Here is an 18,159-nt window from a genome sequence, read left to right on the forward strand (position 1 = left end):
TGAAAAATATATCAATGGGAATTCTGATTACAACACAAATTAATTAATTTTTATCTTATTATATTTAGTTATATATACCAAGTGCATTTTGGCTTTTGTAGCGGTATAAATGTAAACAGAAAATAAAAATTCGTGGAAAATGTTGCAGACTAAATAAATGGTTTGGATGAAGAATCTGGATAGGGAATGTTAGGAAAGGAAAGTCCAAACTTTGAAAGAATTATAATAAAGAGCAGGGCATAGCTCACTATTAGCTGTCATTCCTAGTTATATTCCTTGCTTCATAGATCAAAATATTTTCATTAATATTGGATGTAGAGATAAAAGAATAGATAAAAATAAAATATAAAGAGAAATATTAAAGAAAAACGTTTACAATCTTTATTTAGAATTTATTTTGTTTCTGTTTTAAATGTTTATATAGAAAATAAAAAAAATGTTTTCATTAAGTCTCTGTACAAATATTTAAATAAGAAACAAAAAACGTGACATTTGTGAAATTATCTGTCAATAAAAGAAAACAAATCGCAAGTCAAGTAAGTAAACTTTCTCCTTTTATTATTTAAATTAACAAGGAAAAGGAGAGACAAAAATAATAATCATTTTCCTTATTTCTTATTATTAATTGGGATGACATCTTCAAAAAAAAATATTTGGGATGAAAAGTAGGTAAGAAAAAAGAAAATATAATTATATTATATAACTTTTATAATTTAACAATTGTTCCCTTTTCTCCTACTAATTCTTAACTAGCAAAAGAAATATTATTTTTCTTATTGACCAAATAACGTAATTAAATCGAAATTTTAGTCAATATTTTTCTCTATTTATTTTCACTCCAAAAAAATAAAATGTAAACAAAAAAAGACCTATTTTTAAATGTTAAAAAAATAATTAGATCCTAGCTATTTTTTCTATCTATCTCTTTCTTATGTATATAGTATTAATTAGTCTAATTAGTTCTGTGTCAGTGTTTCTGAAGGGTTAATATGTACTGATTATTTATATTTTCCTTTGTCGTTCTTCATATATACGCATTCGTACACACAAAAAGATACATTCGTTAGTTAGGCATCAAATCATCAAATCGACTTTACGCTAAGTTTAGGAGTTAACAGTTTCTACTAATAGCTCACAACTGTACTTCTACTTTCTTTATATATTAGAAAGTGTAAACTTTTATGATAAGAAAAGAAAGTTCCAGTAAATGATGTGCCCCAATGCCCTTCATTTTTCCAAATCGATACTCTAGAAAACCATAGAGAATATGATAACTGCTAATATATGTAATGTGACCTAACATACATATTTATCCTCGATCATAATCTATTGAGCAATGTTAGTTTTCATATTTTTATAAAAACGTAGTTTAAATTTCATTATTAATCATATAAAAATCTTTTTAATAAATAATATATAAATACCTCTTTAAAAACTCTTCGAGTAATGAGATTTGTGTTAATCTTACATGGCCTAATTCACTATAACTTTTTTTCTAACGAAAAAATAATAATTAAAATCATGGTGATATCGTTTTAAAACTGAAGTAAAAGGAAACACAAGTATCTAGGAATTGGAGAAAAATTAAATCTTTCACTGTGTGAATGCAAAAATCATTGGATGTTTAATTTATTTATTTATTTATCATTAGGTAATAATGTTGAAAATGGGATCCTTTCTGAGCAGAAAACCCGCCCGACATATATTACTACATAAAAGTACCTAAAATTGCCTTTAAGGGTATCCAATTATTCCCAATGATGAGAACCCAACATAAACAAGAACAGCTGCTCCTTTCATGTAACAGTCCCAGCAACATCTAAAGCAACCCCACTATGTTCACGTGGACTCTCGTGATCTACGTGGTAGCCAAATCTTTTTTGATTGACTTTGCAAATGTTGTCGATACCGTTTCCTTCAATTTATTAAATAAATTGGAAAAAAAATTCCCCAATAAAAAGGCTACATGCATGCACACAAAAAACAAAGCCTTCGTTTTGCTAATGTGTAAATCAACTAATATAAAATTATATAAACTTAATTCATGATTTTAAATTTAAATATTGAATATATATTTACATTAAATATTTAAAATAGAAGTCTTACCGTTCATAATATTCTATTTAAATTAAACAAAATTATCTCCCATAAAAAATACTGATAATTTTTATAATAATAATAATAATAATAAAAACAAAGCCTTCATTAAATAAAACCTAAGAGATTCTCCCAAACTAAACCCCACGGCTAGTTCTCGTGCCCTAGGGTCACCCATATGCAATCATATTTTATTATTAAAACCGCTAGACCCCACAAATCTAGATTCTCGTGCCAAAGCCGAACAAGCCCCATATCATAACCCAACTTTTAACTCTTCCACTCCCAAGAGTATTTTCCCCTTGTTTTATTTAGGCCTCATCCTCTTTTGGCACATATATATACCATACCACCCTTGCATTCCTCAAACATCATCAACAACAACCAAAAACCCCTTCTCTCCTCATAGCTATAAACCCAAAACCCTTTTCTCGAAATTGAACAAACACCTTCACATTCTATAAACCAAAACTAAAACCTAGGATTAAAAAATGTCCGGGGTGTGGGTATTCAAGAATGGTGTGTTTCGTTTGGTGGAAAACCCTCAAGCTGAGGTCTCAGATAGGCATGGCAAGGGAAGTAGCTCAAAGAGAAAGATGTTGGTTCACTTGCCAACCGGGGAAGTGGTTTCTTCCTATGCTTTTCTTGAGCAGATCTTAACTGGATTAGGGTGGGAGAGGTACTATGATGGAGACCCTGACCTCTACCAATTCCACAAGCACTCTTCAATTGACCTAATTTCCCTCCCAAAAGATTTCTCCAAGTTCAACTCCATCAATATGTATGATATAGTCATCAAGAACCCCAATGTCTTCCATGTCCGGGATAAGTGAGTCCTCATTTGTTGATGTGCCACTATAGCAACTCCTCTCCATTCACCTTAATTTCTTTTTTGTTGGTGGTCTTTTTTTTTTACTCTTTTTTAATATCGTTTTTTATTGGTCTCTACTTCCTCATGTTGATGTGTTCTTCTATATAGCTAGCTAGAGTTCGTGGAAACTCTAGTAAACTCTTGTTAGGTTTTTCCTTTTTTGGGGTTTTTTGTTTATAAGTTAGAGATCATCGATGGTGTGGGATGCATGATTAGTATATATTTGGGGTGCTAATGTAACATATTGGGTATTGATTTCTAATAACATTGATGCATTCCATGAAGAATACTTTTTCCCATTATTCTTTGATTCTTCCCTATTCTTTAATTCTTCCCTCTTTGTTGTCTTTATACGTACTTGGGAAAGTGGGGAATTTGGTTAATATTTTAATATTAATTAATTAATTCAGTGGCTTCCTTCTCTTATGAGGTTTAGAGTGGTTCTATCAATTTAAAGTTTTTTTGAGAGTGGGTGGGGAAAGAGAGAAAGATACTAAAATTAAGAATCCTATCTTTTGGTTTTTCACACTTTGTCATGTGTCAACATTTGTGGTTAAACTCCTAATTTATGTAAACTCGTCAAAGTCTCCTAAACTCATAAGAGTTTACTTAATTTAAAAAATATATTAATATTTTTATATATAAAATTATAATTAAATATTTCATTTCTAAAATAAATCAAAATAACAAATTTTAACAATAATTTAATAAACTATCATAATTTACATCCAATCAAACATAAATTTGTACAATACAAATTAAAATATAAATTCTTAAAATAAAAGCATTTAAAAAACATAGCCAGAAATAGTTTAAATGTTCATCAATCATCTAATTAAATCATCTCCAATATCATCACCACCATCATTTTCAAGCTCTTCCTCGATTGAAAAATGATCTTTAACATTATCATTCAAAATCAAATTGTCAAAATCAAATGCATCCAAAGTTGGATCACTTAAACTTCCTCCAACTAATTTAATATTGCTTCCAATACCACTTTCACCTAAAGGTTGCTCAACTTGGATATTGTCTTCATCAAAAATATCATCCCCCTCTTATGTTATCCACTTATCATTAAATTTCATATCTTCAAATGGAAGATCGAATAACAGTTTTTCTTATTTGTCTACTTTTCAATTTCAAGTTGTACATCATATAAATTAAGTCATTCATCTTCTTTTTATGCAAGTAGTTTCTTCTCTTTGTAATAACCTATAAATAATATAAAAAATTAAAATTCATAACTTAACTTCGAATTTGATCCAATTCTATCAAATTTATTCCGATTCTACTAAATTTATTTCGATTCTTTTGAGTTTATTTTAATTCTATCGAGTTTATTAATCAATTTTACTCGATTTGTGATTCTACTCACAAATTTAACTCATGGAAACATTATAGAATGATAAACTCGTATAATTTTACGAGTAAAATTTTAATTTTGATAACCATGTTCGCTAGTACTACACGTGTTACCGAAACGTGGAAAGGCCAATTCAGCTCAAAAGGTTCAGTGTGATATACAAGAGACATGGTTTGATCGGTACGGGGAAACATAAAGAGGACGCGGTTTTGATGATAAGCACTTCCTGTCTGCCTGTTCCCAAATTCCACGGATTAGCACATCTCAAAAGGTGAGGGAATTGATTGATCACGTGTCTATGTTTTCTAAGGAATTAGCACGAATTTCTAAAATATATACTACTATGGGAGGACTTTAGGATTTTAATTTGGGGTTCTAATTTAAAATAGTTAATCATTTTTTAAGTTATAAAATAAAGTAACATATAAATTAAATTTATGTTTAGATACACTTTTCATAAGTATTTTTGGAAGAAAAAATATAAAATAAATTTTTCAGAAGTTAAAATTTATTTATACATAAGTTCAAAATCACTTTTTTTAGATATAGAAGCTAATACAAATTTTTATAAATTAGTTTATGAATAAGTTAATTTTAATTTATAAAAAAAATTGTTCTTATAAATACTTACTAACAAATTTATCCAAATAAATCCGAACTTTCTCTTTTCTAATTATATACAGTATCATTTTAGTTTTTTTTTGTCTCTCTATTTCGAATTACTAAAATATAGGTTATTTGTATATTATTTTATTTAATATATTTTATATATTTTTTTACTAATGTTAAGGATTGTTATTTTTTTGTAAATTAAAAAAAAAACTTAAATTGAAATAAAAATATTAAAATGTACTATACATATTTGTTTAACAAAAATATTAAAATGTTTTGTTATTAATATTAACAAATAATATTAACATATAATTTATCAAATAATATATATATATATATATATATATATATATATATATATGTGAGACCTCCAAAATTTATTCTTTGAAGTCCTAAATAATTTACGACTTCTAAAAAAAATACTTATAATTTCAAAGTTGTATTTAAAAAATTAAAATCATAAATTTTTTCAAAACTTCAATGAAAACGAAAAAAAAATCAAGTCATAACATAATTTATGACTTTCTACTCAGAAATCATAAGATATTCTACCATTAAGTATTAATTTAAATTTAATTGTCATTTAATAATTTTGAAAAAAAAAATTACCCACTATTATCGTTTCACCTAAATTCAAGTCGTTAGATAAGTTTGTCCCGCATCCATCATAATGTGGTGTGATTGACACTATTCGAGTGCAATGGATATAATATATGTCTACCCAGAATGTTAGCAACTACTCTCTCCTCTCCTTTTTAATTATCGGATTTTTAGATTATTTTTATTTTTATTTATCTGTCCAACATTCAATATCATATTAATTATTTCTTTATCAATTATATTTTTATTTTTAATTAATTTACACATACATTTATTATATTTCTTGATTTTTATAAAATGATCTTAAAGAACAGATAAAAAAAGTAAGGGAAGTAATAAATGCGACTGTTAGCAACTAAATGCGGATGTAAGAAGCAAAACAAACAAATATGACACATCCAAATCCAATTACATCTGTGTAGGAGAAAGAGAAGGTTGACCAAGTCAGAGAGAATCCCGCAGCCAATGAATACGCCAACCCAACAGCCTATTGTATGGCTTTCCTAGATAGTACTTATTATTAGTTGTAAATTAATACACTAAATATTTAAAATAACAAAAGTAAAAAAAAAAAATCTGATTTTAATTAAATTTTAATAATATTAAAAGTGTCTAAGATGCTATACACATGTTTCTTTCCTTTTAAAGTATGGATAGTAAGAAGAAAATAAACTTCCTGATAATTCGTTCTAATTAGTTTCGCGCGTCACTATAAGCCAACTAATGTTGTGGCCTTATTCCAGATTTATCAAATTTTAAAGTTTGTCATGTTAAGGAGGCAAGCAAACTCTACTATCAATAGCTTGCTGACCAATTTTTTCTTGAAATAATATAAATCCGTTTTCCTAAAAAAAAGTCTCAAATTATTATTACCAAGGTAATTGTGTATTGGCTTGTTATTTGAGTTACCATTACAATAACTAGTATATTTTTTGCATTAAAATGAACAAAAATGAAAGTCGTGTAAAATTGTAAAAATGCACACACCACCCAATAATTTTATTTGTTTTGATTGGATTGGAAATGAATATACGATGTTATATATGGGTGAGTTGAGTTGAGAGGGAGCATAAAAGGCACGAAAGGAGAGATGGGGCTTCACGTGAGGCTGATTGTGAAAGGTGGTCACTGTCGCAGCCCTCGTTGCCACGTGCGTCCTCCCAGCAGAATCTATACAATTTCTTTCTTCTCTTTTTTGGCCCATCCATAATTATTTCTTAAATTCATAAATTGTGGAGTATTTTTTAAAAACATTAATGAACAATCTAAGGATTTTTATTTTATCCAGAACTAGAAGAGTGTCACGGCCTTGCGGGACCATATAAAGATAGAATCTGTCCTCACTCTTATAACTCCTTTCAGATTTATCCTTATATATGTGTATATATACATATATATGCATAGGCTCCGTGAGAATGTCCAAACTCATAACCTCATCCAAATTTCTCATACAAAATCAGCGAATATTCCTTTCCTTTTAGATTTATTTACCGAAAATTTTCTAAATCCAATTTTATTTTCTTTAGCTATTTTTCCTTTTAACAAAATTTTATTTTCTAAATCCAAACTTCATCCAACTTCATTGTAATTAACAAAAAATTTCTTCTTAATATATACACAAGACTCAAACTTTATTAAAATAATATTATTAGCTGACCACTTTTAATAAATCTATTATATCAATCATATTGTTTATAAAAAAATTAATCACATTTTTTTATTTAGAAGATTTAAACTCAAACTTTGCTTCCAGAGTCTTGGTCAACCGGATTAATAAGTTGTAGGTATCATTACTTTTGTCCAGATTTTTAATTTCTATTTTTCTTTCTCGATAAACTAAGAATTTACTTGTGGTTGTCTTTCTTGTAACTCCCACATTTCGTTTTCCATTGTCACTCTCTTATCTCTCCCTCTCCATCCTCAACGCCACTTTTTGTTTCTCTACTCTCTCCTTTTTAAGCAATAAATGGAAGAGATGGCATGAAAAGTGTCAGTAGCCAAAGATTTGAAACGATTATAGATATTGCTCTAAATCCTATATATGTATTTTTTTCATGTATGTAGACCAATTTACTATCAATTTATGTTTGGTGGGTTAATTTTAAGCTCTTGTCTTTCTTTCTTGAATTGACTATTGTTGCATGAACAATGCTAGACGCAATTATTGTTGATTGAATAATAGAGTAGTATTGCTGCTTTTTTGTCAACCAGTATTGAGAGCAATAGAGTACTATTTACCATTGGATCTATCAAACGAGATGCTACAGAGAAATGAGATGAATCTGTGGAAGCAAAGCTTTCCAAGTTTATTTTGATGATGTCAAAGACTCAAGTCAAGAATCAAGAGTCAAACAAGTTTCAAGAATCAAGATTCAAGTAAAGATTAGAGAGAAGACTCAAGATATGCAAGAACTTCAAGAAAAGCATCAAGATAAGTTTAAAAAGATTTTTTTTCAAAAGAAAAGATCGAATAACACAATTTGTCCAAAATAATTTTTCAAAGAAAAATCTTTTACCAAAGTTTTTACTCTCTGGTAATCGATTACCAGAAGGCAGTAATCAATTACCAGAAGCCCAAACAGTTTTATAACTGTTTTACAAAGTAGTAATCGATTACCATGAGCATGTAATCGATTACCAATGTTTTTAAACGTTGGATTTTAAATTTCAAGAGTCACAACTTGTGATAAAACATTTTCAAACTTGTGTAATCGATTACACAACATTTGTAATCAATTACCAGTGTTTCTAAACGTTGGTTTTCAAATCTAAACATGAAGAGTCACATCTGTTGATGTGTAATCGATTACACTATAATGGTAATCGATTACCAGTGAATGATTTTGAAAAATAAATTGCCAAAAGTCATAATTTTTAAAGTGACTAGTTTCTGAAGGTTTTTTCAAGAGTCACAACTTTTAAAGTGACTAGTTTTCAAAAGAGTCGCAACTTTTAAAGTGACTAGTTTTCAAGAGAGTCACAACTTTTTAAGTGACTAGTTTTGAAGAAATTGCCAAGAGTCACAACTTTTAACTTGGTTTTTCAAGAGCCATCAAATGGCTATAAATATGTGATCATGGCACGAATTTTAAAAAAAAACATATTCCTTTCATTCAAAAAGAGAATTTTTTTCTGATTCACTTCTCATCATCTTTCTAAGAGGTTTTGTTCAATACTTTTTTTTCAAGAAAAGTTCATTGGTCAAAAACTTGTGTTATTCTTTTGATTCATTCGTTCTCCCTCCTGCTAAAAGAATTCAAAGAATTAACCGTCTGAGAATTCTTTTGATTCATTCCTTCTCCCTCTTGCCAAAAGAATTCAAAGAACTAACCGTTTGAGAATTCTTTTGATTCCCCAAACAAAGAATTCAAAGAACTAACCGTCTGAGAATTCTTTGCCCAAACATTGAATTCAAAGAGCTAACCGTCTAAGAATTCTGTATAAGAAGCGAGTAGCTTCTTGGTTGTAATAGTGAATACAAGGGATGGTACATCCTTTGTGGTTCATTTCAAGAATAAGGTACATCTACTTGGTTGTTCAAAGAGAACAAGGGAGGGTACATCCTTTGTGGCTCTTTGCTTGTAAAGGATTTTATAAGGTTATTGGAAATCTCAAGAACCGTGGGTTGCTTGGGGACTGGACGTAGGCACGGGTTGTGGCCGAACCAGTATAAATCTTGTGTTTGTTTTCTTCTTCCCTACACTCTTTACTTTTCCGCTGTGCACTTTTTATTTCCACTTTACTTTTGTCTAAGTTATTGTTTCTGTTCTTTACTTTCTCATAACTTAGTAGTAAAGGCTAATTGAATCTAGTAATATTAAGAAGGATAAATTTTAATTAGTCAAGACACATTAATAATTAATTCAATCCCCCCCCCCCCTTCTTAATTATTCTGAGGCCACTTGATCCAACAAGTGGTATCAGAGCAAGTATCTTGAGAAAAGTTTCACAACTTCAAGATTCATGGCCTCCTCAAATTATCTGTTTCTCGAAGGAAACTCCATCCATAGGCCACCTAACTTTAATGGTGAGGGTTACCACTACTGGAAAACCCGAATGCAAATCTTTATTGAAGCCATATACTACAACATTTGGGAAGCCATAGAAATAAGACCTTATGTACCCTCCATAGTAGATGGAAGCACATCAACAGGCACAACAACAAAAAAACCTAGAGATAAATGGTCTGAAGAAGATAGAAGAAGAGTTCAATATAATCTTAAAGCCAAGAACATTATAACTTCTGCCCTGGGAATAGATGAATATTTTAGAATCTCATACTGCACAAGTGCTAAGGAGATGTGGGACACACTTCAACTCACACATGAAGACACAACTGATGTTAAGAGATCTAAGATTAATATACTGACCCATGAATATGAACTTTTTAGGATGAATACAAATGAGAACATCCAAAGCATGCAGAAAAGATTCACACACATAGTTAATCACCTTGTCTCCTTAGGAAAAACCTTTCCTAATGAAGATTTAATTAATAAAGTTTTGAGATGCTTAAGTAGGGAATGACAGCCCAAGGTAACTTCCATTTCTGAAAGTAAAGATTTTTCTTCTATGTCTCTTGCCACACTTTTTGGCAAATTACAGGAACATGAGATAGAACTCCAACGGTTAAATCAAAATGAAGAAACCGACAAGAGGAAACAAAGCATAGCACTAAAAGTCTCCTTATCAATGCAAGAGGAAAATGAAGATGAAGAATCAGAAGATGAAGAAGACTTCTCACTTTTTGTGAAGAAGTTTCACAAATTTGTCAAGAATAGAAGAAGCGAGAGGCGTCAAAATTTCAACCATGGAAAAAGATCTCATGAAGGCTCTCCAACTCTTAGATGCTACAAGTGCAACCAACTTGGTCACATCAAAGCAAATTGCCCCTCAAACGAGCAATGGCCTGAGAAGAATGATAAGAAAAGCCATGAAGAAAGAAGGACCAAGAAGGCTTACATCGCTTGGGATGACAATGATTCATCCGAAGAATCTAAAAAGGAGGAAATCAACCTTCCAACAAAAGACTATGAGAGTGAAGAGGACATCACTCAAAGGGACTAAAATCAAAAATGGTAATCTGATTTCCATTTCATTCCAATGATGAAGATCAAGCATTTCAGTCACAAAAAAGGTATTATCTTATCCAATTACTCAACTTAAGTGGTTCAATTCATTAATTTTAAATTAAATTGTTAACATGATGACTAAAATTTTATTATTATTGTTTTGGGATTGCTCTTAAAATGATTGACTGTGTTCTTTGAACTTTCCAAGTTTTTAAATTACCTTTAACAAATCTGAATGTTTGATGATGTCTGTGATCTATATCCTTCAATCCTTATGTGATTCTTGTTTGATATGTTTGAATTACTTGATTGATTGCTTCGACTTTCCACCACCATCTTCATAGATTTAGATTATTATTATATTTTAAGTTTAAGTCGTGTATTTGGCTATGTTTTATGACATTATTCTCTGAACATTGGTTATGTTTTAAGTATTTGGTACTTAGTTAATTATGACTGAACTTGATGTTTTTATTTATTTTGCACTTAGATGTTTATGTTTTATGCTTAGACTTGGTTATTTTGATGATATATGACTAGTGGTATGTATTTAAATTTGGTGTTATTCAAATTATGTTTTATGTATGTTTTAGAATCATTTATGTATGTTTTATTTTACGCACTTTGGCCTTTTTTATGTTTCCAAAGGGGAGAGAAAATGGGTATTTTAGAAATCAAGATATTATATTTTCATAGCTTTAAAATTAAGCATAAATTCAAAAAGAAAGGGGGAGAAAGAGATGAGTGAATGATAGAACAAAACTTGTATGCATTCTCTTGATTTCAAAATTGTCATCATCAAAAAGGGGAAGATTGTGGAAGCAAAGCTTTCCAAGTTTATTTTGATGATGCCAAAGACTTAGGTCAAGAATCAAGAGTCAAACAAGTTTCAAGAATCAAAGAGTCGTTTAATCAAGAATCAAGATTCAAGTGAAGATTCATGAGAAGACTCAAGATATGCAAGAACTTCAAGAAAAACATCAAGATAAGTATAAAAAGATTTTTTTTCAAAAGAAAAGATTGAATAGCACAATTTGTCCAAAAGAATTTTTCAAAGAAAAATCTTTTACCAGAGTTTTTACTCTCTGGTAATCGATTACTGTAGTAATCGACAGTAATCGATTACCAGAAGCCCAAACAATTTTATAACTGTTTTACAAAGTAGTAATCGATTACCATGAGCATGTAATCGATTACCAATGTTTTTAAACGTTGGATTTCAAATTTCAAGAGTCACAACTTGTGATAAAACATTTTCAAACTTGTGTAATCGATTACACAACATTTGTAATCGATTACCAGTGTTTCTAAACGTTGGTTTTCAAATCTAAACATGAAGAGTCACATTTGTTGATGTGTAATCGATTACGTCACAATTTTTAAAATGACTAGTTTCTGAAGGTTTTTTCAAGAGTCACAACTTTTAAAGTGACTAGTTTTGAAGAAATTTCCAAAAGTCACAACTTTTAACTAGGTTTTTCAAGAGCCATCAAATGGTTATAAATATGTGACCATGGTACGAATTTAAAAAAAAAAAATAGATTCCTTTCATTCAAAAAGAGAATTTTTTTCTGATTCACTTCTCATCATCTTTCTAAGAGTTTTTGTTCAATACTTTCTTTGTCAAGAAAAGTTCATTGGTCAAAAACTTGTGGTATTCTTTTGATTCATTCCTTCTCCCTCTTGCCAAAAGAATTCAAAGAATTAACCGTCTGAGAATTCTTTTGATTTATTCCTTCTCCCTCTTGCCAAAAGAATTCAAAGAACTAACCGTCTAAGAATTCTTTTGATTCCCCAAACAAAGAAGTCAAAGAACTAACCGTCTGAGAATTCTTTGCCCAAACACTGAATTCAAAGAACTAACCGTCTGAGAATTCTGTGTAAGAAGCGAGTAGCTTCTTGGTTGTAATAGTGAACACAATGAAGGGTACATCCTTTGTGGTTCACTTCAAGTAGAGGGTACATCTACTTGGTTGTTCAAAGAGAACAAGGGAGGGTACATCCTTTGTGGCTCTTTGCTTGTAAAGGATTTTACAATGTTATTGGAAATCTCAAGAACCGTGGGTTGCTTGGGGACTGAACGTAGGCACGGGTTGTGGCCGAACCAGTATAAATCTTGTGTTTGCTTTCTTCTTCCCTACACTCTTTACTTTTCTGCTATGCACTTTTTATTTTCGCTTTACTTTTGTCTAAGTTATTGTTTCTACTCTTTACTTTCTCATAACTTAGTAGTAAAGCCTAATTGAATCTAATAATATTAAGAAGGATAAATTTTAATTAGTCAAGACACATTAATAATTAATTCAACCCCTTCTCCCCCTTCTTAATTATTCCGAAACCACTTGATCCACTATTGGTTGAAGGTATCTCCTCAGCCTCACCTAGTATTAGTACTATTTGTCATTGGATCTGTCAAATGAGATGCTACAGAGTAGAATTTGATTGAGTAGAGACAGTAAGTCTGTTATCCACATCAATTTATTGTTTAACAAAATTATTATTGAGAATCATAAAAAGTATGTTTTATGTTATAAGGACCAAATTAATACGAGAAGTTTTACAAAAATCAAAATAATATATTCAAATTTTAAGAAACTTCAAATATATTTTACCCTTGTTTTTATTATGTATTTTTATTGACTTTTCCTCTCATTAAATTACCAACATTCAGGGGTCATATTTTGTAGATTTGTCTCATTCAGAGTTGTCATTCTCATCTATCAATTATATGCCTAATTGCTTATTAGGTTCACATTCTCATCTATCAATTATATGCCTAACTGCTTATTAGGTTCATTAACACTTCATTTTTTCATTTGGGAAATTTTGACAAGCCAAGCAAATGTTAATTGTACTTTCTCAAATTTTCCAATCACAAGAAAAACACCGAAAAGAGTGTCAAAGAATCTTTACCTACAAAAATAGATGATTTTCAACAAATTTCAACCAATCAAAGAGTATTAAAGAATATTGTCAGTATTCCTCAAAGAAAAATGCTGGTCACACTCAAATTTTGAAATGTTTCTAAATTATCCTTTCTGGAGTATAAAAGGATGACACTTTTCAACTTCGGAAAGGGTAATCCAAAGTTTACATTCCAAATTATCCTTAATGAAAAAGGGGTGTCCCATGATATTTACAAAATGCAAGATACACCCGAAACCCACAGATAAATAACATTTCTACTTGGCTACTTCTAATTTGGGTAATTGATGAAACACTAAAAACAATATATAAATTCAAATAATATATTTTTCAAAGTGTACCCATCTGAAGATAAAAATCGTTTCCAAGAAATAAAAAAAATTGAAAATACTTTTTTTTTTTCTCAAAGCAACCTATAACATCATTAAGCGTTAACAGAAGTGATTCTTTTAGTTTGAGCATAAAATATCAATTCATCCAGAAACATATCTACATATCTCGAAACTTGAAATCAAAATAGATCATGGTTCATGTCCTATAGTATCCAGCTCAATCCTTAGCTATATTCCTCAGATTACATAAAATATCAGGCTTTTTTGTAATGGTCGTCATCTATGGTGGAGTATATTTCACCATCATCTGCAAGAGTCTTCAGCGACAACCTGACATCATAAATAGCTGAGTTACATCATGAGCAAATGCACACCATATCAAGGGGAAAAAACAGGATACATATAAAGGAACTGACTTGATCTTTTCAATTGGAAGCTTGAGCTCCCGTGATAGTTCATCAACATGTATTCCACGTCCATCTGACCTGCAATTTAAAACCAATTTTAAAATCTTTCAGCTTCATAATTCACAAAAGTGTAATGAGAATTCTAAATAATCCTACATTTGTTAAAAATATTAAATGAATGGTATCAAGTACAAATAGAATGTTGGATGTGTAACTCGCCTATCTGAATGCTGCTCCAGGTAGTCCATAACCAATTTATCAATACCCTTAAGTCCATCCACGCTATGTTGTGCACATACCTGGGATGAGGAAAATAATATCATCAACCCAATACAATCCAATTAAACAACTGTAGGAAATAGCAACTGTCATCAAATTTCATACTGGATTTGATGCCTGAGATCTATTTGGTGCACTTTTGACAGGAGTTTCCAAAGATGAGCCAGATGAAGGATTTGCAGAAGTGATTCCTTCCACCTATAATCCAAACAAAAAGAAATATATATTAAATAATCAAGCATGTTGAGCAAGCCACATCACTGGGCATGTCAACAGTCAACACTTCTAATGATCCTATAAATGGATTATACACAATTCTCAATTTGCAGAATTCAAGGTAAGTTTATACATTATCCACTGCCACCAATCATGTTATGATAAGTATTCAAGTGGGATATGAAATTGTGTGCACCTTTATTTTGGAGCGAAGATGGTTATGGATGCAATCAATAAAGTGAAAAGGGATCTCATCAAAATTTGTCACAGGCCTGTGAAACACACCACAAATATGAAAATAAGCATATGATGAAACCAGTAGTTAGCCAATTTGTCAAATATAAAACACTTCTTCAGAGCAAAGAAAATTGAATAATATATCATAATCTGGAAAATCACTTTTCCATAACTAAATACCACTAACACTATGTAATTCACATATAAATCCATCAATCCAACAAACCACCAATCTTCAAGCAAAATAATCATTGTCTTAGTGGAAATTTTAAAAACCAAACTCCAGAAAGGTCACTAGGGAACCCCATCACCAACTATAAAACAAAAGATTAAATTCTAAATAATTATCATACAAATTAATATGAAATTGAATTAGATCATATTTGTCAAAAGAAAAGGTTAGTTAAATATGCCAGTCTCTAACCATCCAAGATATTTTCAATCTCATGCATAATATAATCCCAGAAAGGCAATAGAAAAAACAAGTAACATCAACAAATTATGTAGCTTTTGATTTCAGTGTCAGGATTTGATATCAGTTGTGCTAAAGGTAATAAATGCTCAGTTAACTCCAAAGTTAGGTGAATCATTCATGAAATCAATAGTCAGTGATATCCTATCACATGCAATGGTTCTAAGCCCAGGCTGACACTTTTACATCTGTTCTACTAGCAATAAAGGGGGATGTAATGTAAGTTGTTGAGTCAATTTTAGAGTTGGATCAGCCACTACTAGTCTGACTCCTTGCCTGCCCCCCTTCCCGATCTAGTTTTCAGTAACAAAGCCTTCAGTTAGGCAAAGTGTATCTAAGCAAATCAGTGTTATGCCTTGATTGAAAGGCCTCACTCTAGGAACAAGACCCCAAAAAGGTGGATACTGTTGCAACAGACCAGAATAGCATCTTTACAAGTGTCTAACATTATCTATAGTGATTCATATTGAGATTTTAAAGTTCAAAATGATAAAGGAGTATAAGTATGTACACACATAACTAACATACATGTGCCACCCAAGGCTCTGAACACAACATGACTCTCCAAAATCTCCAGACACATTCTAGAACTTCATTTCAAGTTAACATTAGATAACTAGGGTAATGACTAATGAAATAAACAGTGATTATCACTCCTTCATAACTGAATTGAACATGTGCTTATTTATTAATGTATCTCGTTGAAGATTCAAGAAAATCACGTTTCTCTAGCAACAAACTAATAGACTAAAATTAGTAAATGAATAGCCACAGCACAGTTGATATGATATAACACAAAATGGGAATGGGTCTAGTGCACATGCCTGACAGAGAAGGCAACAAGTTGCTTAACACCTTGAAAGCTTTTCAAATGCCCATAAACACGAACGTACATATCATTCCTATCATTAAATAAATCGAGGTTATAAATATAACAACCACGAACTCGTATATAAGCTTCCATACTTAAGAACTTACATCACTGCCTCCATTTCCTTTGTGTCAAAAGCCTCATTAATCCTAATCAAAGAACCAAAAAAATAAGTTCAGAACACTTTCCACAACATATATTGGGGAAAATTTTCCAAAATAGGTCACATAAATAATCAGCAGAAAAGCAAGCACAGGCACTTGCAATTTGATATCTAGTTTAATCTGAAATAGCATTTAATATTTCACCAAATACCATCTTCGACATTTGATTCGTCCTGTTCCATCATCCAAAACAAAACTGACATCAGTATTTCTCTCAACTTTCTCAAACATCATCCCAACCAGTGTTACCTGAACCAAAAAACATATAAAGCAAGAGATTAATAAGCATCCATTGTCAATGTAATTGAATATGTGACAGTTTGTAATTGAATAGAAGTGTAAAAAACATTTGCACAATCAATGTATACATTATTTATTCAAAAACAAATGTTAAAGCATATAAAATAAGAGTTTAATTTTCATCCACCAACAAATTAAAAAAAAAATCTCTTCCAAGTGTCAACCAATTAGAAATTCAAAATCATCCCAAATATGATTTTTCATAATATGCATCGTCAGTGTACAAGCATCCAACAGAAATTTACTCTACTGTCAAAAAATGAAAACCATGACATGGTATGTTTTTCTAAATTTCAAACCAAAATAGCATGACAGAACTATTCAATTTTATTTTTCTTTTTTGCATACATAACCAAAAAAACATGACATTGAAATTCCTAATAATAAGATAAAAGACCAAAACTTAAAATCCTGAAAAAATCCACTAATAATGGCGAGAGGCATACATTGTTCAGATCTACACCGTTGATCACGAAATTCGACTTTTCATCACCGGATTGAGAGGCCTCGCTTATCTGCTTCACTGTCACCGGCACCAAACCCGGAGTTTCGCGGCTCTTCAACAACCAATACACAAAACACAGTTAGTCAAGCACGGTGTACTGCGTTTAGCTTTCAAAACAAATAAAATAAAATAAAATTTATTTCTAATTGCCCTAATTAGGTTATCACCAACACATGTAATTTCTAGAGAAAGTCTTAATTCAACTTAATTTTTTGAAAACAAATAATTATCACCTATAAAATAAATTCTCCCAAGTGTATTTATGTTATTCATTTTTTGGCAGTTTCTTTTTGCGGAGAAACGGAAAACAAAAGAGGAGAGAGAGAGAGATTGCATACGTTTGACGGCGCGGGAGAAGAATCGTTGAGGGTAGACGGCTGGGAGGACGTGAAACCGCCTCCGGAGAAGGCGGTGGTGGCGTCGAATTGGGATCCCGAGAACATCTTCGAAACCCTAGAGAGGGAGAAAGAAAGAGAATTGGAAGTGTTGGTCATGCGAAGTGGGTGTCGTTTTTTATGTTGATTCCCGCCAGGGGCGTTTCTCTTTTTCCCGCCGTTTAGGGTTTCAACTTTCAACTTTCGCACCCGCCCTCTGGCACTCCCATGTGTTAACTAGTTTGAGTGTTTGCGATGCCACTCATGTGAATTTGGTTTAAAATTAGTTCCAATTAAACAAAAAAAATTAAGTGTAATATGAATTGGTTCGAATTTTTTGGTTGATTTAAATTAATTAAGAAATCTGAAACAAATTAAATTAATTTTTTACAGTTTAATTCGATTTGATTTTTATCGTTTAATTAGGCGAGTAAGTATTAAAAAAAAAGACTAAAATAA

General features: G+C 30.8%; 2 protein-coding genes across 2 annotated transcripts; one reads left to right on the forward strand and one right to left on the reverse strand.

Moving 5' to 3' along the window:
- The first annotated feature begins 2,449 nt into the window (after window positions 1–2,449).
- LOC100789226 (flowering-promoting factor 1) lies at window positions 2,450–3,252 on the forward strand. The gene has a single exon (XM_041008834.1). The coding sequence runs from the start codon at window positions 2,589–2,591 to the stop codon at window positions 2,928–2,930; it is 342 nt and encodes a 113-aa protein (XP_040864768.1). The 5' UTR covers window positions 2,450–2,588; the 3' UTR covers window positions 2,931–3,252.
- Window positions 3,253–13,904: 10,652 nt separating this feature from the next.
- Window positions 13,905–17,954, reverse strand: LOC100789756 (replication protein A 32 kDa subunit A). Its single transcript, XM_003544589.5, has 10 exons — window positions 17,665–17,954; window positions 17,268–17,378; window positions 16,673–16,770; window positions 16,465–16,506; window positions 16,311–16,388; window positions 14,974–15,049; window positions 14,667–14,759; window positions 14,502–14,581; window positions 14,292–14,360; window positions 13,905–14,205 (listed from the first exon to the last, which is right to left on the reverse strand). The coding sequence occupies exons 1-10, from the start codon at window positions 17,818–17,820 to the stop codon at window positions 14,130–14,132; spliced, it is 879 nt and encodes a 292-aa protein (XP_003544637.1). The 5' UTR covers window positions 17,821–17,954; the 3' UTR covers window positions 13,905–14,129.
- Between the last annotated feature and the right edge of the window lie 205 nt (window positions 17,955–18,159).

The sequence above is a fragment of the Glycine max genome, chromosome 14 (assembly GCF_000004515.6).
Source record: "Glycine max cultivar Williams 82 chromosome 14, Glycine_max_v4.0, whole genome shotgun sequence".
Taxonomy (NCBI): domain Eukaryota; kingdom Viridiplantae; phylum Streptophyta; class Magnoliopsida; order Fabales; family Fabaceae; genus Glycine; species Glycine max.

Bases quoted from the DNA above. Each gene is read 5' to 3' on its own strand.
- LOC100789756 (XM_003544589.5), bottom strand. From the start codon at position 17,820: ATGACCAACACTTCCAATTCTCTTTCTTTCTCCCTCTCTAGGGTTTCG. The intron at 17,379-17,664 runs GTATGCAATCTC...TGGTTGTTGAAG, and splicing joins CTTCTCCCGCGCCGTCAAAC to AGCCGCGAAACTCCGGGTTT. The intron at 16,771-17,267 runs GTATGCCTCTCG...TTTTTGGTTCAG, and splicing joins ACGGTGTAGATCTGAACAAT to GTAACACTGGTTGGGATGAT.
- LOC100789226 (XM_041008834.1), top strand. From the start codon at position 2,589: ATGTCCGGGGTGTGGGTATTCAAGAATGGTGTGTTTCGTTTGGTGGAA.